The following is a 27,788-nucleotide window of genomic DNA, read 5'->3' on the forward strand; positions in this document are numbered from 1 at the left end:
CCTCGTGCGATCTCCCTTCTCCTCCCATTTCTCCTACTCCTCTTTCTAGCTGCAGGCATGGATTGTAGTCGCGTGGTGCCCCATTCGTCCGGTCTTTCCCTTTCCCGAAGCGTCCGTCAATCCGAAAATTACGCGTGCATTTAATTCTGCGACTGAACGAAGAACGGGATTTTGGTATATTAAATTTTGCCGCATATCCTTTTTCAATATATTTTTACGCAAGAATTTTCTGCGAAAAAGCAGTGTGGTGTTGTAAAAATCCTCTCGTTGCGATTTCAAATGTATCTTTCCGTATTAGGGATGAAATATGTGCGGGATGAATAATGAAATAGATCCGCGCGATATGTATATATGCTCCCCGGTAAACCGAGATGTATGGATGGTCCATAGCCAATAGATCGAACATGTGAGCTTTATCAGAAATACATGGATTATGTAATGTAAATATTGCAATTGAGTAGAGATGTACAGAAATGCGGTTGTAGAATTAATCGGCGGTTGCTCGCTATACATCGATCGATTATGTTTTTGTACGATAAATATCGAATATTGCTGATAATTGTAGCTAGATTGTCATTGCGCGATAATACACGTGACATAGCTTTCGTTCCAAAAATAGTTGCAGTTGTTATTATAGAGTAGCGTTTTTAATAAATATCATTATTTCTCATTTTCATTCGCATTGATAGCCGCTTTTTTGTTCTCTTTTTTTTGCATTTAAAAAGATAGAAAGTGTTAACTCTCTGTAAATAATATCTAATTGTTTTCTGTTTAATGAGGAAGGTATTTATCCGTGAAATGTGCGGTGTGAGGCAAAGGTGTACTATCAAGGTGTACAAACAAACGCGTATCTTTATTGAAAATTTTATTTCCGTTTTATATTTGTGTGAAAACAGTCAAGCGTAAAAGATATTTTGACAAACATTTTATTTTCTCTTTTACACGCTTATTTACTGTTTAAGCTCACAATTAGATTTTCTCCCGCGGATATTGATTATCGCTTCTCATTAATTATTGCAACTGCATGAAATTTGTCGATAGACGTTATTAATAAAAATGATGCGTATTAATCATACATGGAAACGCGTTACCAGTAAAATATTTATTATATAATTTTGCAATACATATGCAAGTGGAAATGATTATAAAAGTGGAATCATGCTGAGTATACATTGAACCGCCGAATATAAATACGCGAGAAATAACATAAAATCTCCCTCGCAAATCGCAATATTATTTCTATCGCAATCGCAATTGTGAATGCGAAAAGTTATCGTGAAAAAAAATAAATAAATAAAATAAGTTGACATAATTCTTATTTTTTTACCCTACCGTATAAACGATAAAATGACGTAAGATTATTACGAAGAATATTTTGCTTCTAATATTTATAATAATGCGAAGATTATAATCTATTAATCATTGAGAATTAAAATACTTGGAATAATGTTTAATCTTTAATTGCACGATTTGCTAATAAAGCTGGAAATGCGTTCAAGGGAATCAATATCGCGTTTATCGTGAGACTCGATGAAGTATATGTATAGCTATAACTTTCTAGACACATTATCGCGTAAAATTTATATCGAGGAACATTATCATTTACGACTTCTCGAGACATTAGTAAGATACTGTAGAATACTAATAAATGGAATTTTGTGTTCTTCGTTATTTTCCAACGCATCCATAAAATAAAAGAGGTATCGTTCATAACACAGTAATTGAGTTCGCTAGTAAAGTAAAAATTTCACATAATTCTGGAAATTCTTCAAAAAAAATAAAAAAATAAAAGGGATTCTCACAGCAAATTAAAAAGATATATTTTTTTATGAGTGTGGCAGTAGACAGTTTTTCGCGTCGTTTGAAACGTATTCCGACACTTGTGTAGAGTACGCGCATAAATTTAGCGTTAGGTGGAGCTCTGTTCTTCATGTATTGTATATATATATATATTTTGTTATATTAGAATGGGTTACTATTCTTCCCGTTAGATAAAGCCCGCTTGAATGCGCGTTGCGGGAATAAATCTTGGTTTCTTTCAAGCCCCGCGCGACGCGGTGGTGGTCTCCGTTTGGATTCGCGGCCAGCCAGATTCGTCGAAAGTTATCGGTGCAATTTGTCTAGTGTATCTCTTCGAATGGTCCAGCCCTGTCTCCATCCTTTGGCAGTCCCCACCGCGTCTCTCCTCGCGACCACCAGCCGAACGAACGCCCACACGTCTTTCCGCCGAACGAACGAGCGAGCGAGCGAGCGAGCGAGCGAGCGCGCCGGAGCGGCGCGGCGCGGTCGCGGTAATCCTCCGTTTCTACTACTTGTACGCGCAGCCGCGATCGCAACCACTTGGGATGCGCGCGCTTAGCCGGCTTCGACTACTGGGACTCGCGCGGCGCGCAAGTAGTAACGGTCCGTCAGTACGGGGCATGCTCTCACGGGGAGCGCACCTCGTTCTCGGGGAAGAATACGCTCACTTTCATCGCTACCAGCCTACGCGCGCAACTGGTGATCGATTCGCACTTCCGGGTCGACCCCCTCCGATGCACGGCGGTTCGTCAAGGTCACTCGATCGGGAACCTAAAGTAGATCGCGTAATTAGCGGAATCACAACACGGGACCGGCTTCGCTCTTACTTTTCGCGACACGTCGTTGGACTTTTCTTTCTTACCTTGTGCATTAGCGAATGATCGATGAGATATGTCGCACTTTCTTCAATCGCGCATAAGCCTTGCAAGTCTTAAAGTTTTGTTGCGCCGACTTTCGTTTTCACGCAACGCGTTGCGAGAATCATCGGAGGAGAAGAATCGCGAATTCATTCTCGCGCGAGATTCTGCTTTTTAATGTGAGTTTTTATTTCACTGTCCGCTGGTGCTTGCGTGAAACAAGCTGCTGTTAAAGTTTGATTTATCACTGCCACCATGCCATGTTGTTCCATTTTATTGAAATCATCGGCGCTGTTTGTTCGGAAATCATCGCTGCGCAATGTAATTAGCACGAAACGGACTAACATCGGACAGAATGCCGCATATCATCATCCTCGATCACCTTCAACCGCATATAATCGATTTGTCGCGGCAGACAGACCCACGTACGAAACTTCCGGCAGGAATCTCCAGTGAGCTTTCACACATAATACATGAGGGGTAGATGTATTTTTCGCAGACAGAACGCGAATGCGCGATGAGGATGTAGGCGGGGACATTAAAGTTTCATAAATGAAAAGTGGCTGACATCGGCAATTTAATATAAACGTACTGCTCCATAAACAATTTAACCGACGCGGCGGTACATTCTACGGGCGATATCAAGATCCATCAGCTCGCACAGATGCATCTCGCGTAGTAGACGAGGGAAGAGATATATTTCCCCTTTTAATATTCTCGCGAATAAGAGGCGTTTTAACATGCTTTGCTCTTAAACATGCGATATATGAATAAGCTCGAGAGCAATATCGCGATATTTCGACGAGACTCTCTCTTGCGGATATATTAAAACGCGATATTGAACGGTGACGATCAACATTTCGCGTGCGTACCACAATTCTTCTTGCCAACGCGTTAGGTATACTTTTGCGCGCGTGCCTTGAGCAAATCCCTAACGTTGCAACATAAATTGCAAGCGTCCGGAACTCGTGAAAAATTTCGATAGCCGAATTCTTTATGCGTTAACGTCTGTTTCTACATGTGAGCAGCTTTTGCAGAGAATGCGATGCAAATTCCGGCAGCTCGTTCTACGCCGCGTTCCATGGGAAAAGTTTGAAATTGCGCGCGAACCTGCAAACAATCTCGATCGATCGGAAACTCTTAATCCGGGATACGTTTGAAACAAGATAAAGCGCCGCATAACTACGAGAAAATTATGTTTGAAACAAATAAGAGAGAGAGAGATATCGGTTATGAACGTCGATTAATTTTTATTAACTTTCCGTGCCGCGTAAAGTAAACATTGTCAGATAAATTCTCTTTTTGCTCTTCTTATTATCGCAGTTTAATCGTTCGCGCGGTAGTACGATGTGTTTGTTACTTTATCGATTAACAACGATGTTCGTGCACGCATGGAAAATTTTCTATGCATTTTCTGCGAAATCGCTGGCGCTCTTTTAATTTATGACATCGTTCCGTAATAACAGATCGAGCCACACGCAATTAGAGGACGTCTTTAGACTCGGCAAAAAGTTCAATCTCATTTCTAGGAAGGTCTCAGCGCTTTAATCTCGCACGAACGAAAACCCGAGGAGAGGGAAACTTTTAATCTCGGGCTGGATTCTCCTTTTTCGCGCGCGAGAAACACGTGCTCGATGAAGTCCCACTTTTATACCCGCGCGCGCAATTTTTTTTCCACGCGTATATCGCATAATTATATGTTTTGATTTAAATCCAAGATCACCGCGGGAAATGGAGGAAACGCTTCGTTCGCGCCGAGTTGAAAGAAGCTTATGTACGCCGGCACAGTAGGATTAGCGACCGGGCGTGATTAAAAGTTTTTCGCTGAATACAGTTTGCAGAGAGCACAGACGGTTTACGCTTCTTATATCCCGGTGTTGTAACCACCGATTTAATGCGACGCTCGTTATGAGAGCGCGCAACTGGTGATCGTTTTAAACTTCCACTGTAAAGATGCTCCGATTGCGCGGCCATTGTTGTTGCACCTAAAATAACGCTGCTGTCTCTCTCTCTCTCTCTCTCTCTTGCCGCGGATCAATTGCCCGCGATGTGCATTGCATCAAAATGTGAATCAATATAAAATACCCATCGGCAAATAGCGCGATGTAGACGTGATACGGGCGAAACCATTAAATAAACTACGAAAAAAACTGAATTGCTTGTGAAAGGGCATTTTATTTATAAAAAAAAAAAAAAAAAAAAATGCGTTTCTTTATTCATGTGACATTTATCCGTCGCGAAATATTTGTAACATCGTCTCTATCTGTCGCCACAATTTTACGTCGCGCCTACATTCTCGAATTTTAACTCTGTATATTGCGCTGCTGTGTCGCCACAACTTCCTGTCGTTCGCATTTCATCGCGCTCGCATTCCCGTGTCGCACCGTGTCGTCGCATTAGCAGTCTGAAATCTAATCACCGAAAAAAAAAATGTGTTCTTTCCGAAGCTCTCAACATGGTCGCTACGTGGATTGCCGCATCGATCGATTGATTAGACGATAATTCATCTCAGTCGCTTCCGCCAGTCGCTCTCTTCACCCAGTACGGTTCGGGTCGCGAACCAATTCGGTTTGCCTCTCGTTGCTAGTAGTCGAGACTAGAGTCGGTCGGACGGTCGGGCAGAAGCTCGGGGGATAAAGAGACCGCGCGAAAACGAAGCCTCGACGGGAAGACATGAGCGGGGTCGGCTTTTTGGCGACCGTAAAGACGTTCGCGCCGGGCGGACGTCGGCGGCGACGCTGCGAGAAGCAGCAGAGGGTCTTGGAGCTTCCGCCGGGCTACGGGATGCAGCCGGATGTTGTACCCTCCTGGGATGCGGCGCCTCCTATCACGCCACCCGCCGCATTTTTGCCGCCGGGCTACAAAAAGGGCTTTCCAGGTGAGCTCTCTCTCTCTCTCTCTCTCTCTCTCTCTCTCTCTCTCTCTCTCTTTGTACGCAATCCGAACAAAAGCGTCCTCGCCGCGGGCAAAGGTTGCTTCCTTGAACTGAGATAAGATTTCACCGTGAAGATAGATCCCAATATGAGAGCGATCGTTGAAGAAGATATCATTCGCGTCTCTGTGGCAGATACTGCACGTATCTTTGTACACAGAAAAAAAATTAGTATCAAATAAATATCTTGAATTATAATATTTGATAAACGGACATCATTTCTCGAAAAGACATAATTTTGCTAACACGAAGAAAGAAAATTTCTTCATGTTAGCAAATTATGTCTGTTTAAAATTATCAAACTCTTTCAAGATTTTATATTCTTAGTCAGAGAGATACGATCCTCTCCAAAAATAGCACAATTTTTATTTATGTATTAATGTCATCGCATCTGTATTCATGTAACTTTCCCAATTTATGTCTTTCGATGTATAGACGATTTAACTAGAACGTAATGAGAACATTATTATATAATAGATAGCGCATACGGTGACCTTTTCTTCAGTGTCTATCTTTAATTATATATCGAGAGAGAGCAATTGCTGGCGGAAAGTGTGTGGGTTAGTTTCTGAATAACATACGATAGTGTTAACGCCAATAGTATTACACCGTATTACACGCATTAAGCATTATGCGTTGTTCGATTATTATTACAGTGCATTAATTACGTTACAGTGGAATTTGACCATCGGTTACGAGCATGCCGTTGCAAGCAGTACCTTTTTATCTCCATTATCTGTTAATTCAGTTTTGATATTAACAATTTTAACGATTTAAATAGTATTATCACATAATCTTTATTAATTTTATAATAAGTTTTATTAATTTAATTGAACTTTAATTCATTAAAACTTAACGATGTGAAATTTACTGATATTTTTAATTTATTTTAAATTTTAAATTTAACTTTTTTTTTAACAAACCCTGTGTCACGTGCAAGCCAAATGTAATTTATTGACATGTAAAAAAATGTTGTAACTTTATATATTAGTTATTGATGATTTAAATGTGAAAAAAAGTGTAATTTATCACGCTTGACGCTAGCTGGTTTGAGTCCACGGTGGAATTTCCTTTTTTCAACTTCCGTAAGAAGCACCTTGCTAATATCCGGATGCCCATTATCGTTAATTATATCGATTAAACCAGACGCAAGGAAGTAGAACGAACTGTGGGTTGATGCGATCGATGAGCGCGATAGATACCCCTCTTATTTAGAAAAGGGGAGGCGAATTCTAGAGAAAGAGAGAAAGAGAGAGAGAGAGAGAATAGGTAACGCGTAATTGAAGAAAGTAGTTTAAACGAGACATTTCCAGCAGGATCGGATGTATGTACGGACCGCCCTCGTTTCCCGCGATGTTTCGGAGATCGCGTTATCGTAAATCTCCCCGCAACACCATCGCGCGTTCCTTGCTTAATCTTTATTGCACCTCGCGCTAGAGCGCATATGTTGCGTGGCTCAGTCCTTATTTTCTCTCCGCATCGCTCTCGGGCACATCCTTTCCCGCGTCGTAACACGATTGTCGCGGGAGCGCAGTGCGGGAAGAGTAATGGTAGTGCTTTTTTCGCAAACCTTTATCTCGACTAGTCTGCTCACATTGCGAGGAGCAGCATTATGCACACGCCATCGTGTTTTATACCTTTTATTATCGTTTATATATTTTCTCGGTGCGTTTTCTTCTTCTTTTTTCTTTTATATTATTACAGAAAGAGTACAACAGCATTCTCGTCTTCCATATTCGTCTTTAATTGCTTTGAGACAATTATCACGCGGACCTTAAACGATTTCGAATCGATTAGCTTGCTTTGATTTTCTCACTCCGTTTAATCTCGCAGCTTGCAGCACCGAGCAGAGATGAACAGCGAGTTTTCGCCGGCGAGAAAATCTGGTACGCGGAGATGGGAAAAAAATTGCTGATCTGGTTTCCAGCTGCGCGACTCAACTTCCGCAGCAAAAATTTGATCAGAAATTTTCCGATTGGCCGCGCGATCGACTCGCGACGTGACGGCACGTCGGAACGATGATAGAGACGCTGTTGACCCTAAGGCGATGGCGAAAAATGACATCTGCGAGATGAGAGGTTCAAGTTCACGGAAGGAAATTTTCCCGTTGCCATACCTCCGCGCGCGTCCGCAATTCGTGCGAATTACGATTTTCTCTCGACTCGACAGCCGCGCCAGTTATCGACTATTCGTATACGAATAAAACACCTGACGTGTATAAATAATTCATCGTGATTTTACATTAATAGAAATTCAATTGGAAACCTCATTATCAAATTGTTAAATATTGCACGACGAAAAACGTGTATCGCGTACATTTATATATCGCAAATAATAAATAATTCCAAATTTATTCGACAAATTGTTTATTGATTGAACTAGTTCACAACGTTTTGATTTAAAGTCCTTTTCCAAGTTGAATAATATTGAATCATTTGTTCAGGAAACACGACCGTGAGTTTTTCCCAGAAAATTCATGAGTTTTTCCCAGAAAATTCATTTATACGGTACAAAAGAACGGAATTATAAAATGAGTAAATGGAGAGAACACACGAAGAAAAAAAAATTTGTTTTCTGAACAAATGATTAAATATTGTTTAAGCGACTCGCTTGAAAAGAATCTGAACCTTAGGTCGATACGTTGTGAACAAGTTTAACCATTAAACAATTTGCCACTTTGTCGACTAAATTTGGAATTACTTATTATTTTTACCACTGGCGACTGTAGGTCGCCTATAATCCTGAATTATAATAAACAATATTGCTAAACATTTAAAGGAAGTGCAATAGATAATCTTAATTAAAATAAATGAGTTAATTGTGTTATATAATAATATATTATTTGAAAATCTTACAGCGGCATTTATAATTTTTCACACAAATAAGATAGTTATATTAATTCTGTTACAAGTTTTTTGGCGTTGATATCTCGTCATATTTTCTCGACGTGATGCGATAACGCGCGCGGGCTTTCGAGTAATTCATAGCACGTGCTAGATCTCGGCCGTATTCTGGCGATTAGGTCGAGGTCGGTGATTTTCTTCTCTACGGTCGGCAGCTTCTCCACCGCTCGTCCACCTCGAATCTGCCTCGAATTTACCGAGATTATTAACGTCGGATGAGCGGTGACAACTGGGTCGAATTTTTCATTGATGAATCATGAGGCGCCGTTCGCACGTTCCTCGAATTTCGCGCGTCCTAGTTTCCTCTCGTCGTCTCTCTCTCTCTCTCTCTCCCCCTCCTTTTCTTGTCTCTCCTGATCCTCTCCGGTTTTTGTTTCTCCTCCGTTATTTCGTTCGCGGCATAAAATTCGCTAAAATACGATATCTGCATCGCCGACGATAAATCCCCGCGACGTTTTCTTGCGCGTCTTCGTTTATTTATTTATAACGCTTTGTGAGTGGCCACGTTGTGTTCTTCGACACCTCGCGCGGATGATTAAACTATGCGGCATCCCTATCGCACCCAGGGGGCCTCGGACCATCAGAACGTGAAAGTAATGAATGAAGCTGCGTCATTTCTACCTAACTTTTACTGCCCTTTTCCAAGCCGAAATGGAGTACATTAATATTATTTAGATTGAAATTGGCAGAAGTATACTTCATATTTTCTCTTGTCTTCGCTTATCTAACAGCTTCAGAAAATTCACGTTTACTTTAATTATTTTAACGAAGAGAAAGGGAGAAGCCGTAAATTGAGGTGCGAGGATATATTGGGAATTTTATATATCGCCAAGAGTATTTAGAGAGAAATTGCCGCGTCGATCGACAGCTAGGAGAAATATGTGCATTTTATTTAATAATCCTTCCATATTTCTGGAAGCAAGTAGCGTGAAAAGTTTGCGAGTAGGCGGCGCAAAAAAGAGTGGCTTCGCAATAACTTTTCGCGCGAGGCAGCGCGCGTACGCGCGGACCATCGGGATGAATTATAATGCACCGTGCGTTCTTGCTTTGCGCTGAAACAGAAATCAATATCGCGTTGCAGATTTCATGTGCTTTGGCCTCTTTATCCGATCATTATGATGACGGCTATTGTATAAAGTCTCGGGAATACCCGCGCATACAATTTCTACCGATACCACTCATGATTCGCGGATACTCGGCGTATGATAAATGAGCCTTTTGTGCTTGCATGTGGATTACGCTCGGCGCGATGCGGACCGCGTTTCCGATGTTGCTTGTTTTCTTTTTTTTTCAGAGCTTTTTAATCTCACGTCTGGAATTTATAATAGATGTCGGTGGATATATTTATGAACTCTGCGAAGAAGCGTCGAGAGAGAGAGAAAATGAATTAATTTTTGAAAAATTTATGTACTTCCGTACACACTTCGCAGTTTTGTATCATAGCAACAATGTAAATGTTGAATTTTATTGCTCGATAAAACATTTTCTTTAAAATTTTGCGCATTTTAAATGAGTACATTACCACCGTTAATTAGTAATTATGGACTTCAGAGATATTTTGTTACAAAGCTAACATTAACGAAAAGCAAATCGAGTGCATTTTGTTTCATAAATTAAGTATGCGTTTTTAAAATCCGCGTTTCTGGTTGTTTTGGGGATAATGACGACGCTAGATATGTACGCCGCAGGCAAATGTGTAATTCACGAATGACCTAACCGCGAACTTTTATTTTAACTTCTGCCCTTTTCGCCCAACCACTCAACAGCAATTTTCGCTTCTGCAGCTTTTTTTTTCAGCGTGACATAAGCGTATCCGTATTGAAATAGACCAGCGCGCTCGTACGCGGATCAGAAAAATCGACGGCGCCATCCGCATTTCGGTGTCGCCCACGTTGAGATTCCGCCACGTGCTATAAAGAACAGCTGATAATTCTATCGCCTCGTACTACGTGATAAATTGTGCGCTGGAATTTATTGACGAACAAGACGCAAGTAACTGAAGTGGCGCAGCTAGTACGCGGCTGCAATTACTGTCTAAAAGTATTGTGTAACGTAACGAAGTTATATAAACCGACGCTTTTCATTATAGATATTTGTGTTACGTTATTAATAGACATCGTTGTCTAAATTGCATACATATATACACAATGAATTTTAAATACGCGTAATGCACACATACACACACACACACACACACACACACACACATACACACACATATATATTCATGCAACGATTTGAAATCAAGGATTTTCCCTAATCGCACATTGGCGCGTGCGAGGGGAAACTCCGTAATTAGCACTGTAATTACTCGGATAGTCGGATAGTGTGCATAATTATCGTTAATTACTGATAAAATCCCGCCATTCGCCGGTCGGACTAATCCGGCGCGGATATGAGCACTTGAGTCCGTAAGATCTGCAGAAATTGTTTCGGGCTTCAATTAATTCAACGCCTGCACAATTTCTAGCCGCTGGCGTTTTCCCAACGTGCTGTTACAGTTTGTTGTTGTTGTTGTTGTTCTTCTTGTTGTTGTTGTTGTTGCTGCTTGGAAAACCAGGAAACCGACGTTTCCCACTCTCTGATCTGATGTTACATTACACTTTCTATAATTGTCCGGAATTCAACTTTGAGTTGAAGCGCACAGATACTAATTTCGAGCGGACTTGTAACAATATTTGATTACAATGAGAGGTTCTCGAAGATGTCACTCTCTTTCTCTCTCTTCTTTTTTTTTTGCGAGAAACGCCGCTTTAATTTCGATCTTCATTCGCATTTCGTTACTCGCGGATCTCCAAAGTTTCGCTGTAATTGCGGGAAAGCATCGTCAAAGTTGCAATCTCTTCGGGCAGAATTCTCCTGCAAACACAATTTCCACATATGCAATCATTGCGCGCGAACATTTGACAATTCGAATATCCAAATACTCTTGTGTAAACATTCAACTATTCGACGGCACCGCGAATGTGGATTTAAGGTAGATTAATAATCCGTGCAACCGACTCGGGCTCACGCTAAGTGGAACTGCAAATAGAACCAGATTATTTTTACGTCGGTCTGATCACATGTAGAAGAATGTTCATCGATAAAAGTGACGAACTCTTCGTTAATACAAAATACGCTCAAATATTTAAAAAAAAAAAAAAAATGAAAGCAAAATTCTTTGGGAAAAAAATCACTGGAAGACACAACGTGCGAATTTTATGTTAATCAATGTCGTATTAAACTCCGGGAAGAGATCCGATTATATTATGCAGATTAGCAGATAGTCATTATCTGCTTTATGGAACTCTCAAGCGTCAAAGCTCAAGCGTCAAAGCCCGTGCGCTTTAATTGGTTGGTCGATCGAAGCGCGTTAGCTTTTGCGTAACGGCGAGCAACAAATGCAGTCTCTAAGAGGTAATACGTAACCGGCAAACAATACCTGCATAACCCGCATTTATGAGTACGGCGCCATCATCGCGTGTCACAGACTACAATTCCCGCGGGCTAATGCCTTCAGCCCTTTCATCCGGTCTTGTGATTTACGCGCGCTTAACGCGTGCCTGTTAATTCGGCGGAAACTCACGTGTGCGCGTGCATACGTACGTGTGTATCACGTCTGTGTTTGCCGTCCGCGAGTAATCAATACATTAGCACTGTTATACGTCCGCCGAGTAATTATTTCGCCGCTGTAATCGAGCATTCCGCGATCGATATATCGGCTGCGAATAATTTGCGGAGCCGGCGCCGCGCAAGACGCACCAACGCCAACCGTGATATTACGATGATCGGTTATAACTACGAAATATCGGTTAATCATCGCCGCAATCTCGCCCGCGACGTTCGCGTTTATTAGCCGTTCCGGGGAATTATCTCGCGCGAAAAGGAACGCGATTTAATCCGGCGGACGCGCACGTGCGCGCGTATACGTCCGACCGAAGCTGCGCTTATACACCACTCGCAATTAATTTGCTGAATTCGGTTTGGTTATTCCGCGCTCCAAATTCGCGTTTCGCAGATGGCCAAGCCCCCTCCCCCTCCTCTCGAGGTTGTTCCGACTGTTCAGCTGACCTTATTTAACGCGAAATGAATTTAAATTAATTCGTTTGATTCGCATTCAAATGAATGGTAATTTATTTTAATTAAATGTGTCGCACGATTATTATGACTTGGCTGATAAGTTATTTTCTGTTGAATACGCGATGAAAAATCTGTCACAGACCGATACGCGACCGCGACCGCGACCGCGACCGCAAGGAAAAGCATGTCGCACTGTCAGTCAGTTAATTAAAATGAACATTTGATTAGATGGTTCTTAATGAGCCGCCGCTATTGCTGCGTACTTGCATCCTGCAGCTGCGTGGGCGAATGAACTTTGCGCTTTTGCTCGTCGCGGTCTTCAATATTTGGTATTATAATTTTAACCGACAGCATTACGTGATCGGAGACAGTGCCGGGGGATCCGCAAGGGGAACATACGATTTTATCGACGTAAAGAGCGATGACGGATATTAGAGGAAAAAAATCTATTTCCGGGAAGTGTAACGCGGAAGGCGGGAAAGAGTACAGAAATTTATTCATTTTTCAAAACGGAAAAATTGGAAACGTACCTGGATAATTCTACGAATTATATTATCGCGTACAGTAATAAAATATTTAATCACATGTGTCTGCTTTTAAATAATACAATGAAATCTCATTCGTCATAATATTGAATAATTTAAAAATCTGCCATAGACTGGTGGACGATCGCGACCGTCGTGGAAAGGCACGAACGTGGGACAGTTGAGTGTTAGAGAAAGATTCTTATTAACTAATCAACCGGTGAAGTTAAAATTCTGGGATGTTTTGATTCCATTATACTGCTTCCAATATTCATTTCTGCTGTCGCTCCGTCTTGAAATTTTACTTTATATCCAGAGGTGGTTTACTCTGCTCGAGGTGTTACCTGTATATCTTCCATTGTTCCAGTTGCGTGGGCGTTTTCGCCCTGATATCTCGATTACTCTCGCGACAACGCACATATTTTATTGAAACGCAATAACATTGGTAGCAGCTGCGGTTAACCGTACTGTGCACACGTTAAAAATCCGTTTACGCTTGGATGGAACAATTGTTAAGCCTTCGGGTGCGGCGATATTGGTTCGATACGCGCGCAACCGATGAAACCAATCGCATTGTCATAAAGAATGCGAAATTATCGGATTGCTGTCTGTGTATAATCGTTTATATGTTAGAGAAACCAATATATATACTTGATAAAAAGGAAGGAGGCGACTATCCCAATTATAAATTATTTATGATTAAAGATTTTTATTAATTCGTATAAATTTGACGATTAAACATTTTTAAAAAGATTGTTAAAGTCAATATAAGCAATAAATATTATATTATAATTTTGAAGAAAAATATATTTAATAAACTGTGAAATTGTGAATTTTGGAAAACATGTTTTTGTATAAATTTCAATTATGATGTAAATGTACATTATGTCAACATTGATGTTTGTTTTTAATGCATATTATTGTACGTTTACTGTATCAAATACAATCTACAAGAATATTATAATTTTAAGAAATTGTTAAAGACGTATGTTTAAATATTATTAAAAAAATTATTAAAAATTTCGATTTTTTTTTCATTATCAGCAATGATTAAGAAAGTGATTTTATATTATAATAATTACAAAAAATTAAAAAATGCAAGAAAGATTTTTCGTAATTTTATCAATTTAAGTTTGTAAATTATTCTTTATCTGTAAATTATTTAATTTTATAAATTTGATTCATAATTAGGACTATCACCCTATTGCATAGACATGCAGAAAAGATGGCTTTAAAATGATTAAAATGATTCAGTATTAATATAAGATCATATTTATCACAGAAAAATATTACCAAGAAGAGCGATTGTTTAATTTAATTTTTGTTCTTTTAATAAGTTATGATTATTTAACAAAGAATATTCTCTTGATAATTGTCTTAAAATACTCATTACAAATTTTAGATAAACTCATTATCAATTTATACTCTTTCGAAGAATATAATATTATAAAATTGTATGGAAGAAAAATGACAATAATAAACAAATCCAATTCTCGTTTTAATTTAATCTTCTTGATTGAAGTATTAAACTACTAGAATTCAGAATTTGAATGTTTATGAACAAATGTTTATGACAGATATGCGAATACATTTGAAATAGGTAATATTTACTTAATTTAAGCATATATTTTTCTGTACCCACACACAATTTATTTTAAGTAAATATTACTTGTTTCGAGTAAACAGTAAGTATATTTTATGGTTATTGTCGGTAAAACATTCTTTGTAAAAATAATCGTTTTTTCCAAAGAAGAAGAACTACAAATTGAATAATGGCTTTTCTTATCACTGAGAATGATATTCTTCTATGTGTACACAGATTTTTAATTAACAGATTAATGTTGTTTATTGTTTTTTCATTTCACGGCTTTGATTGCGTATCGGCTTCAATCCTGCCGCGGCAAACGGCGAGGTGAAAGTTGAATGACATTTTAATTAATTCGAGTCGCGGCCATCCGTTGTTTTTCGCCTGCACACACATCATTTGCAAATACGCATAAAAAGCAACGTTTTTGTACAATGCTCGCGGCAAGTGCAACGCTCGACGTCTGTCATTCATTCGCGCAATTCGCGCATACTTCTCCCCGTGCAATTTCATCGGTAAGCCCCCCTTCCCCCCTCCCCCGTCCGTTCGCCTTGTTATATTTGCCGTCGCCATCGCGGCCAACGCTTCATGCGATGCCAAATGGCATCCTGCGGTTTACGAGCACCCCGTAAACGCGACGCAAAACGCGAATCGTCGACGAGATTTTAGTGACGCCGTTCCACCAGGATTAATATAATCAAGTTAACCACCTCTTGCTTTACCGCTTGTATCTCTTTATGACGAATACATCTGTTAATATTTAGTTCTACATTATTGACAACATTTTGATTCTAACCGTTGTTATTGACAAATACCAAATGCGTCATACGCTTCATTAGAATATATTCTTTGTGTTGCGTTAGGTGAAATTGTAAAATTGTGAGAAATTTTAATAAGAAAGGGCATAAATGATCTGAATACATTAAAACGTACTTGCACATGTTCTATTTATGAGATAAAATTACGGAAAATTTGAGAGAAATTTTAATGGGGGAGAAAATAAAATGATCTGAATATGTATTAATGTACACGTTTTATTGAGATTTAATAGAATTTGCATAGAGATTGATATTCGACAGAATTACGTTACGTTACGTAATAAGATTACTGTCTGCGGAAATGCGACATGCAATTCGGCGAAATGACTCTTCTACTCATCAACAGGTGACTCATAGATTCGCAGGCCAACCTTTTGACGAAATTGGAACTGCGGGCGATTATCGGTCTCGTTGGCGGACAGAGAATAATGACGATGTCGACAGCTAAATTAGTCCTGCAGCCGTCTAGTAGTCGATCTTCGTAAATTCGCGCTGTTGAACGCGACATTTCAAAAACACATTTTCGTGTACGTGAAACGTACATATGGTACATTCGGGGTACACGTACAGACGCGAGCGTTCACGTCGGAGACGAGGATTATACGCGACCTGGCTTGGCGGAGGGGGCTAATTGCATCCCCACGATAACTGTAGCCGACATCATCCTTATCTCGTTGTCCTAATGGCCCAGGCCCGTAGAGTTTTAATTGGAAAAAAGTAACCAGCGAATGCCACGACGACGACGATGCCGTCGCTTCCCTTTTTACTGCTTCTCGGTGACGCTGCTGCTGCCAGAATTTTCGAGGAGAATCTGAAACCGCCGGAAACTCGCGTAAGAAAGCAAACAAGACGCGAAAGTGCACGTGAGAATTAGTTTCGTTTTTCGCACGGTGTAATTCGCGACTAACAGATACTTTTTGTAAAATACGTCGCATCGTAAATGTTGCATAAACACAATACAAATACGATCCAGGCGAATTTACCGTGAAAATCGCAGTCGTCAGTCGCATCGGAAGACGTGCATAAATTATGCATTTGCACGAATTTCTTTTTTTTCTCTCTCTCTCTTCTTTTTACCCAATACACCGTGAATCGCATTAAACGTTTTTCTAAAAAAAGAAAAGAAAAGAAAAAAACGGCAGTATTTGCTCGCTTTTCGCAGCTGTTTCCAGCCGGATCGCGATAAAAAAGAAACCTGCCACCCACCGTCGGCATTAACCCGTACTTTGTTGAATACCGTCTCTGGGGGGTTGCCCAGGGGGTTGCCGGGGAGCAGCCATTGTAGTCCGGAGGGTCCCCAGATGTGAAACGCGCAAAAAAGTTCGCGCGCCCGACGGACGGGCGAGATCTCGTCGCTATAAAATCTCGGCGCGGTAGGAAAATAGGCAGTGAAAAAAAGTATCGCTCTGGATTTACATCTTCGACGTCCGGCGACAGCGTCGATGTCGCTGCGATCTTTTTTTTTGTTTTTTTTTTTATTCGTTCCGCGCGGTCTGCCTTTTTTCCGTCTCTTTTTTCCTCTTATCTCCTGGGAGTTGATAGTTCGCGTGCAGCTGCATCGCGCGTACTCGTTACTGTTGGCAGAATAAATATACTCAAAGCCGGATCGACGTTGTTTGGCGTTGAAAAGCGAAAATACCCCCGACGATGCACCCCCGTAGTCCTTTTATCCGCTTATGTTTTTCAGAAGTGCTTAGAGTCAAAATGTCGGAACAAAACCATGCGAGCTGTGAAAATCGTCTCTTTCCGATCTAATGCGCGGATCAACTGTGACTTTTAACGAAGTAGAAATTGAACGAGAACGACACCACCGCGCTGTGTAGAATTGGAAACCGCTGATACCCATGTGCGCGACAGCCGCCATTTATATTTTTCGTCGAAAGTATCGTTAATAGGATTCTTTCAGCTTTCTGTCTAAATCTGAATAAGTGAAATCTTATTGATTTGCAATACTATGCTGTGAGATCGTCAATACAAATGTCCAAAAAAAAGGAATTTCTTCTTTTCTCTTTAATAAGTTTTTCAATTGCCGTTACAATTAGTAAATATTCACTATACTTATAGTTTGTCGCGTATACGAAGTTTATGAGAACTTAGAAATTGAGGAACTACTGCTGCAGTCTAAGTGATCCCCGTAAGGCTATACAATGACTCATTTACCTTCTGGAAAATTTTTAAAGTGACATCGTTTGCTAATCAGAACAAAGCAATATTACTCTTACAGACAGACCTCCAAAAATAGATCTACTATCTAATCAAACTTAGTCATGGAAAGAAAAATGATAGAAAATCTATATCTAATCGAGTTTTAGTCACACTGAGAAAAACAGTTGAGAAACTAAAATATTTAGTACGAAACGATCAATTAAACATTGGATTGATTCAACGGTCATTTAATTACAAAAAAAAGTATATATGATTTATGTCAACTATTGAAAATTTTTAATGAATACTTAATTAAACCAACTCATTATTTAGTTGCACGTGTCGGATTAAATATTTTAGTTTTTCAACGAATTTTTTTCTCGCTGCGTACACATTGTTAAGATAGAGACGTGGACAATATTCATAATGCTTAATGCTTAATTGTGATCATTAGTGTTGGACCATCAAAATAATTATGCAGGATGCTCAAACGGGTTGCTAGAATATTAAAATTTATTGCAGTTGCTCATCATGTGTGCGCTTGAGTGTCCTATATAATTATTTTGTTGGCTCAAAAAAAAAGATTTTTTTTTCTCGTAAATCTGTCTAGCTGAATTTTCAGATTATCTCCAACAAAACCGTTCTTTTTGTGTAAATATAGCATTGAAATCAGATTATTCGCTCTCTTTCAACGATACTATACACAATAGAAAACATTTTGCATTTATGTTATAATCGGTCTTTGTTAAAACTATTGTATTGAATTTTTACATATCCGAATATTAGTTTAACACAGTACGTTTGTTATTTGAATATTTTGCATTAAATTGTTTTCAATATTTTTTTTTCTTAGCGTTTAAATGACACAATTTATAGGCGAATGAACAATTAGCATAAAAATAATGTTTTGAAACGCTATAAATAAATAAAATGTGCGTGTCAACATACAAATATTAAATTAACACAAAGATTCAAGTGAATCGTTTGGGATATGCAACATAAATAAATTTTCCAACTGTGTATTGATTCCGATTTAGAAAGGATGTTTTTGTTAATACAGTATTGCACTTCTGCACGCAGCGTATAAAACTCGTATTCCCGTGAATAAGATTAAGATCCGCCAGCTGCCATCTTGCTGCCTTAGAAGACGTCTTAAATCCCTTACATGAAACACATTATTCACAGGTACAAATTGCGTCTTACGATGAGCAAAGCGCTTAACTCGCTAATTGTTATTGACCAAGAATATCTCCTTCGGAGCGTGTGCGACACTTGCTGGCCGGGACAAATTTGAGCGATGTTTCCTGGATTAGAGTCCGAGCTCGTCGACTACACTTCGAAATCACGTTAGAAAATGCGAATGGAACGAATAAGGGGCGCCTGACGCTAATAAATCATCCTTCAGTTTGCCTCGCCTGAATTACCTCGGATTTTCTAAACTGTCTTCGAGTTACTTAATACGGATTAATTTACGGGTTAATCCAACCCGATGTAATTGCGAAATTATTACGAATGATTGATTGCGCTTCGTTCGAGCTATAGCCGCGGCGCACTTCGAAGTTGCCTAATGGAATTGTCGGCAGGTCGCGTTGATTTATATGTTACTTAACAGATCGGCAACACAAAGGATCCGGAAATCCGATAATGCCCGTACGTTTTCCGCATTACATTTGCCCGATTTACTAATCGCGCACGCTGTACCTTTCGTTGTCCTCCACTTTTTCGCGTGATTTCTTTCTTTCTTTCTTTTTTTTTTTTTTAGATGGACGACCGGTGACCAATCTTGCGCGTGCGTCGATACGACGAGTGCAACAATAGTTTCCGCGATTTAGGTTTCCGGCTATTAGTCCGTACAGACAATGGAAGCAAGCGGCTCGAAATTTGTAATTGTTCTCCGTGTTCCGATGCTCGTGCGCCAGTCGCGCAACGCGGGTAGCTCTTTGAACCAGCCTAATTTGCCCTGCACGTAGTTAGGCTCCTCCTCTCCGCGCTTTGCGCGCCTTCGCGCGCGTCAGCCGGCGGTCTCTTCGCAAAAATCATTTCCATCCGGTTTGCCGCTGGATCGGGGCAAACAATAGTCTTGCCCGAGTGACGCGGTTTTATCGCGACTTTATGGCCCTCGTCGCGGTACATACAGGGAGAGAGAGACGCGACGACACGTACGCGCGCCGCGCAACACGCGTTGCACATGCATCCGCGGATGTGTTCCGCGAATGACGCTCCAATTGCGGTAATTGCGGTGGATGTGGCGCGTCGACGAGCCACTGCCCAGCAGGACCATCCATAATAAATGGCATTTTCTTTTGTAATCCGCGTATACTATTGTACTCGCCGGCAATCTGCAACCAGGTCAGCCCGGAAGAGAGAAACGAGATTGCGCGGATGCGCAATTAAAATCGATCGTTTTTACTATTGAAAATATATCTCGCTGTTACACTCGCGGCCAGCTGTACAAAACGAAAAGAGGGAACTATTTTTATTTCGAATCGTCGTATATATGTACTTGTCCCTCCCTCCCCCCCTTCTCTCTCTCTCTCTCTCTCTTTCTCTTGCTCTTTCCACGACGACATTTAGGCGGCATTAAAGCGGTCCAGAATCGTCGTAAAAAATTTATTACGTTTAATATTCACACAGAGCCCATTGAAACTTTTATTGCATTTAGGATTTTCAGCACGGATATTTTCAGCATCAATAAAATATTAAAGCGACGCGGCCGTAAATACCCGAGCATTTTAATCAGTCTGTGACAGATATTCGGGTATAACGAGATGCGAGATAATTATTTAAATAAAGACCGAAATAGAGAGGGAAGAGTCGGGAGTCTGTCCAAAATATTGAAACTGCCGGGGTTATACGGTCCGCGAGACGTTGCCATGGAGCAGATTTATTCTCATGCTCCCTCTCGCATTTGCCTGCCATTATTCAGCGAAGGGATTATTCTGATTACCACGTGAATACGTAAGGCTCCCCGAGGGAGCGTGAGGAATGCTGACTTGGTCGCATGCTTTTTCGGTGATGTAAGACGGAAAAGCGGTTGCCAGATAGGCGGAAAATGTGGTCAGCGACCTCGTCGTGACGCACGCGGATGATCCCGACAAGGTCGAAAAATGGTCTTGTTTCGTGGCTCGCCCGTGCGTGGGCGCGAGGGTGGGCGTAAGAATACACCGCGGTGTTTATAACTTCGCCGTGAAGAAGTGGAAGTTAACCCTCCGAGGGTAAATTCTACTGAACGTGCCATATATAAACGAAGAGGAGTCGGAAAAATGAGAAACCGCGAGAGTACGAAAATAACATCTCTCGCCGTTAAGTTAATAAGGACGGGATTATATTTGTCCGGTTCTATTTGTTCTTATCGAGCGCCGAATCACTTTAATGCGGATTCGTGTGATTTTATGATATATGCGGAATTGTAATATTTTATAAGAGAGTTAATTGAAATGTCAAAAGTTTGCAGCACAGATATATTTGTGTGACAAAGAAATTTTCTCGTCGATTCCGAATAAAATGCACGAGGATAAATTTTGAAAAAAACTAAAACTCGAAGAACTCTCGTTGCAATATTTCCGGCAGTTGAGCGTTTAAGCGGTTGTAAAGCTCTTCAGTTACATTTCTCTGAAAATTTGCCGGGAATCTTGTGATTATGAAACAGGCGTTTACAACGTGTCTGACTGCAAGCGCTTCCACTTGGCGACGCTGGGAGATAATTCTAGCTTTGTTAAGCGCTGTTATAACGAACTTGATGTTTCGAGTACGTTGCTAACGACCAAAACTGCATAATAATCGCGTGAAGTGGCATTTTGAACACTTTATGCATTTTAAAGTTTCCGAGCTTGTGCCACATGGCAAACAATTCCCACAATAATTAAATAAACTACGATAAGTATTATTACAATTATTATTTTTACTTGATATTATAAGGCGATAAAATAATTTACTTTTGCTCAATCTGGTATCGATGAGAAAGAATAACGTCCGATCAAACTTGCACTCAAAGGCAAGGATGTCTTCAAGTTGATTGCATGGCATGTTTGGCTGTTTTTAATTTCGAATTGTTCTGAACGTTCCTTTCACGTTGTTTGTTTTATCACGATAAGTACCTGAGACAAGTCAGACGAGAATTAAAGAATACAGATAAGTACGGATAAGCCACTGAATGAGTTTTGTCGCACGATTCCATTAAGATTACTTCCCTTTTCACGCAGTTACAGCTCATGCGACGGGGAAGAGAATGCCCATGGCATCATCAGCGAAACTGAACAAGCAAAAGAATAGTAGTCTGCTGATTCTTTCGTGGATACAACGTGTTTTAACATTCGATCGTGATAAAGGGCGTTATCAGTCTCGTGCTGATTATTCGCCGAGTCTGAACGCGTTAGCATTCCTCGCACGCTCCTCCGAGTAACGGGGATGGTGAGTTTCCCCTTGCACGTTCGTCTTCTCCCCGTAAATCTGATAAAAAACACCCAGTTAAAGAAAATCGTTTTTTCTCGGTAATTTTTTTCAGCAATCGCGGAAGATTCATGTGCGCGTTATTCTGAGAAAAATGTCTGGAGAATAACGAACGGATTACCCTGTTGAAAAGTAACGTACATATATTTACTACGATTTCGGATAAAAATCCGCATGTTACTTTTCGAAAGGCTAAGTCGGATCTTTCTCGGACAATTTTCTCAGTGTATTTTTTTTCTACCCTGTTGCAAAATGTATCATACCATTCTCGTGAAAATGTTATCGCGCTTCTCGCGATAACAAACAATGTGAACACTGTTGTATGATAAACAAAAATGTTTCGTTATTTTGAAGCGATCGCAAACGGAGAAAGCCGAAACAAAAATGTCAGCGGGAGTGGGACATCAAACGTAATATTTACAACCGATGTGTAACGCGCGGATTGAAAAGCGTTATCGCGGCCATTTATCCGAAATTCCACGTACGGTAAACTGATGCAGACAGTTTTGCATCGCGGCTCGCGGTAAGACACATGTTTGATTACGCTATCTCGTCGAGTCGGCGATATTCACGTCCACGAGCGAGCGCATGACAACCGGGCGGGTATGTACGACCGAGGGAAAAAAAAAAAAAACAGAGGTCGCATATATCGTACGTTCATTTTTCATACTTGAATCCGACCTTCGTCGTGACGCGGGCCAAAAGTAGAGCTTTTCCGACCGGGAATTATCGGGCGGTGCAGTTTTTGCGCGAGAGAAAAAAAAACAGCGCGGCGGTGTACAACGCTGTGTGCATTAGATGTTTTCTGCCGCAATTATGACGCGTCACGAGTGTACTTTAAGCTGGCAATAAGGGATTCTTTCGAGGATTTCTTTCGAGCACCGATTGAAACTGTAGTCGCGTTTGATTTCGAATAAATTGCCGCGATCAAACTCAATGTATTTGATGACAGTCTGGATAAACGGGCCGGATTTTCCTTCGAATGACGCGATCTATCTCAAATTACGTGAAATTGCAGCCGCGGCGTAATCTACATCAACCGCGATTAGATTCGCCCACAAGCTTCTCGTGTATGTACGCACACGTGGGCGACACTCGAACGTGCTGAACGAGCGCTCGGGAGACGGCGATTTTTCGATGGCAAAAAATTACCGACGTTACGTTTCCGCATGTCGTTATGTTCTAACGAGCATCCCGCTGGGGTACTCGTTACATATATTATCCGAACTCCTGCTGTTTGCCCGCGAAAGTTCATCGCTATTTATGGATTCATTGCGCGCGATGTTATCGCGAACAATTTGTAAATTGTACCGTAACGGTGAAAAATTGTATTTATCCTGCAACTAAAGTTACGCCTTGCGATGTAATTGTATTGTTCTGTGGCGAAAAGTTGAGCAGCAGTTACTTTTTGTGCGATTAACTTAACACTCGAACTATCACCGACGATATTAGTTTCTGTTATTTAAAAAAAATATATATGTGTACACTGAGGGAAAAAAGTTGTTAACTTGACTAAATTTTTCAACTCGATTGAACTTCTTTCGTTTAAACATTTACGTATTTAAATTAAATATATGTGTAAAGTTAAATATAGAAATGCTTAAACTGAAGTTCAACTATTTTATGTATTTACCTTGAATATATAAAATAAATGGTTGAACTAAAAAAATTTAACCGGATTAAAAAAATTTAGTCAAGTCAATAACGATTTCCTCAGTGTGCATATACCATTATATCAATAGTGTTAAACTGATTGTAAGAAGAATAATTGTACACAGCTTTATGTTTTTTTTTTCAAAGGAATGAAGTAAATAAAAATTAAAAAAATAATTTGATTAATTGATCATTCGCGTTGCAATAAAATTCACGAAAAATTTCTCGGAATGGATACTTAATATTTACAAAATTTCGCTAAAAGATATGTTAAAATATGTATGGAGGTATTCATATGGCATTATTCTCAAAAATAATACTTTAAGAATAACGAATTATTTTACGTTATATTATATTAATTCAACCAGAAAAGGTAGTTAACCTGGATTAATACTAATTGGTACAGAGCCTACGCCCGCGGTAAATGAAGGATTAAGTGTGCGAAACCGCATGACTGCGGGTAATAGGACATAGGTCTGGGAGCAGTTCCGAGCAGCTGGCTGGTCGAGAGCGATTAGAGAAACTTCTTTTCTCGGCAAATCCGCTGTAACTGGAATTCCAGACTATCATGTGTCTGCGGAACTGAGGAAGTTAGGGTTGCTCAGTGGATTGCAAGTGTGAGAGGATGAGATCGGATGGAAACGTTGAAGTGTTCTCCAAACTCGAGCGGTTCCCGTAAACAATGCTTTCCTTCCACCCAGATAACGTCAGCCTTTATCGCACGCGTCGTCGCCTCAACGACGCGAATCTGCAGTTCAGTATTATGATCCGGATAAAACTAGCGACAAATAACGATTGTGCCTCCTCGTGCGCAACATCGCCTTCCGATAGAAGAACACAAGACTCCTCCTAGGAGTTCGCCCACTACATGTTCAATTATGCACTACAAAGAACAAAGGAGCAAACGTACGGCGAACAAAAGTTATTCTTATCTTCCGAGTTAAACGGACCCGGGATCCGAGAAGCGGAGAGAGAGCCAAGAACTTTCCTCATGACTGTTTGATGCTGTTGCTTTTGCAAACAGAAATAGTTCAACCACAGTTAAAGTGAAGAATACCTAGTACGTGAAATTCTTTTTTACACGCGTACATATATTTTTTTTTCTCTATTTCCTACGCGAGCTTCCCTCTATTTCCTTGCAGCGGCAGTTTCCGTTTCGCTTTTCGTTTACTCGTATATCTCTTATCGGGTTCCGACGCCGTGATCTTCTATTTCTGCCGCGGTCTACTATTTCTGGCACGCAGGCAGGAAGCAAAGCATTTCCGCAAAACGGGAATTGCTCACACGGCGGATTCCGAGTAAAAGCGCATCAAGCTCCGACTGCGAGTATGTGCATGCGCGAAATGTTTCGCGACCGATTGTCCGTCGTCCGTACGTCCGTCCATCGAAGCGCCACGTAGGTAACCGATCTCTCGAAGCCCGCGCGAGAGTTTGCGCTATAAGCGTCGGAAAAGAAAAATGATTTTCTTGCACGACGCTCCTTATAAATAACCCCGGCTGTCTGCCGAGCTGTGAAGCCTGTGCGGGATCTTAAAGCTCTCTTCTACGTCGCAACACACTACACACGCTTGAACGATGATGTCACGGACCTGTGTGATGCCCGGTTACACAAATAGTATTCTCCAGCCGCGGTGCCGTTATTGTCATCGCCTTGACGGGCCACGAAAATACCGGCGCACGCCCGTCGCTGACGCGTCGTCGGGACGTCACACTAATATTTCGCGTTGCCACGACAACTTCCCGTTCGCGTTCTCGCGTCACTTCTCCTCGGCAGCGCTTTCCCACTGACGAACAGCGTTTCACCCTAACTTGCGGTAACATAAGTACCGCAGACAAAACGTCGTTCATTCGTTCGAACGTGGAATAACGAGATCTCTATCGCGAGATCTCTGAATTTGAAGCGAAAGGGGCTGCGAGATGCTGGGAGAGCCCGAGTCGCAACAGCGAGCAAAGTTACAGAACAAGATCTCCCGCGAGGTTTCCGCCGTTCCAGGGAAACTGGTTCCTCCTCCTCCCCCTCCCCCTTCCTTCCCAGTTGGTATCGCGAAACTTAGGCAATTAACATTGAGCCCTCGTCTATCGTCTGGCGTTTTACTACGCGCGGTATGCGCCGCGTGGCTCCGGCACGGACCAGACAAATGAAAGCGCACGTCCCTTTTGTTTTCCCCGCTCCGCTCGCGCGCTCGACCGCGCGAGACGGATCCCTCTTCATTATGCAGCCCCGTCTGCGATGTAATTTATTTCTCTCGTTTGTTAGCCGAACGACCCCTGGCTGCGATGAAGAAGAAGACGTCCGTCGTGCAGAAGCTTCCGCTTGATGCGCGACAAAGTTTATGCGTTTCCTCGCGCACGACGTGCGGCACTCGCTGCAACCCGCGGCTGTCAAGGGCGTGATATAGGGCGTTTCGAATGGCACTTAACCCTTTGAAATATTGCAATTGCGTTTCGCCGTGCGGGGTCACATGTCGAGGGCGCGGCGGCGGCGGCGGCGTGCCCGAGCAACGCAGGGGCATATAACTCTTTGGAGTACGTTTCAATTATGTCGCGGCGGATTCGAGGGAAGATACGTTCCAAGAATTTTTCGAATAAAAATTCCTCCGGCCGCGACCGAGAGTCTCTCTCTGCCATTTGTCACGATTAACGCGCTATATACATATGTGGGTCACGGTCGAAGCCCACCGGGACTCTAAAAATCTGGCACATGTGGCCGTTTCACGCTCTATAAACAATGCCATTGCTTTCGGCGGTTGGCTAACCGCAAAATCAACTTGCGCAAATATATGTTTTCCTATACCGAAACAATTGCGGTGAACCGCGTGTTTCTCAAACGTTTGTCAAAACGTTAATTACACATCCAACTGAATTATCTTCGAGTGCATCATCTCTTTGAACGTTTTTAATTTTTGTTCCGCGGGGGCTGAAAAAAATATATGTACGTATGTATATGTATATATATTTTGCCTTTCAGGAAACGTATGAAAAACGTATTCATGTCTGTTATTTAACTTTTCGCGGTTTTTTTCGTTACTCTGCCAGTCCAACCGGGTCACTGGCGCCTGATAGTGTTTTTAAAAGAGTTTTCGGGCTCTAAAAATCTGAAAAAAATTCCGGTACACATTCGAACATTCGAAAATACGATTTTACAATTCTTTGACCCGAAATGGTTTTTCAATTTTCTGTTTTGTACGTGAGACGGAATAATTCTAAATTGAAAATTCGCTTGGGTCTCCAAATTAGCAAGCGAAAAAATTCTCAGGCAAATATTCGCGATTGATCCGTCGATTTCCGGTTTTCCAGTTTTTTTTCACGCTCGCGCGGCCGTGACGCGCGGGCTCTCGCCGTTGTTAAACGAAATTCCTCAAACGTAACGCCACGTAACGTGAACGCGTTGCCAAGTGCACGCGGCATCGGTTCGGTTCTATTCATAGAGCCGGCCGAGCGACGGTACCCTCGTTGCGCCGAAACTCCAGATGCATCCATCGGCCGTGACGCGACCAGCCCAAGTTCTCCCGCAAGTGAGAGCGATAGTGCGTGCGCTTGGCAGGACCGTCGAGACGCGGTCGACGTGTAAGTGTGCGGCGTGTATATTAATGCACGGTTTGAACTTCGGCGCACATTCGTGTACGTGCACTTGGCTGAGAAGTTCAAGCCCCGCGGAAATTCGCCCGGTTCCGCGTTGGCCACCACAAAGTGCGAATAACCGATCGGGAAATTGCCTTGAAATCGCGACGGTCCATTCACTTTCTCCGCATACCGTTTATGTCGCCACGGGACGCGTTCTCTCGCGACTGCTGGCACGTAAGAGCGGAACGTTTGTGCAACTTCGCGAGGACGATCGCGAGAATTTCAATGCACAGAGAGACGACAGTAACGCGCGGAATGTCGATCGCTTGAAAATGCGCGCGGCTGTATATCAAGCGCGAACGACGGCGGATGGAAGGTCGTCGCATCGTGCGCCACTCTGCACCTCTGCTTCGCGGCGAAGTCATTCATCTATTTTCATCGCGGTGTGCGCGGACTCGGCGCGACTTCTCTAGCTCGCGATCAGTTTCGTGTGAGC

The 27,788-nt window shown here is 41.6% G+C and overlaps 1 protein-coding gene across 10 annotated transcripts in view; it reads left to right on the plus strand.

Annotated features, from left to right (window-relative positions):
• Positions 1-27,788, plus strand: part of LOC105204049 (phosphatase and actin regulator 4) — a 234,219-nt gene that overhangs the window by 182,825 nt on the left and 23,606 nt on the right. Inside the window, exons 1-2 of one of the 10 annotated variants that reach the window (XM_039450764.1) lie at positions 2,329-3,109; positions 5,105-5,535. The exons of 6 other annotated variants lie outside the window; for them this stretch is intronic. In XM_039450764.1, the coding sequence (XP_039306698.1) occupies positions 5,331-5,535 (205 nt within the window). In that variant the 5' untranslated portion in view covers positions 2,329-3,109; positions 5,105-5,330. Of the gene's footprint in view, positions 1-2,328; positions 5,536-27,788 lie in introns of those variants that run through there. 3 more of the 10 variants (XM_026134878.2, XM_039450765.1, XM_026134879.2) reach the window with 3 other exon arrangements.

Source organism: Solenopsis invicta, chromosome 6, assembly GCF_016802725.1.
Source record: "Solenopsis invicta isolate M01_SB chromosome 6, UNIL_Sinv_3.0, whole genome shotgun sequence".
NCBI classification, from domain to species: Eukaryota; Metazoa; Arthropoda; class Insecta; order Hymenoptera; family Formicidae; genus Solenopsis; species Solenopsis invicta.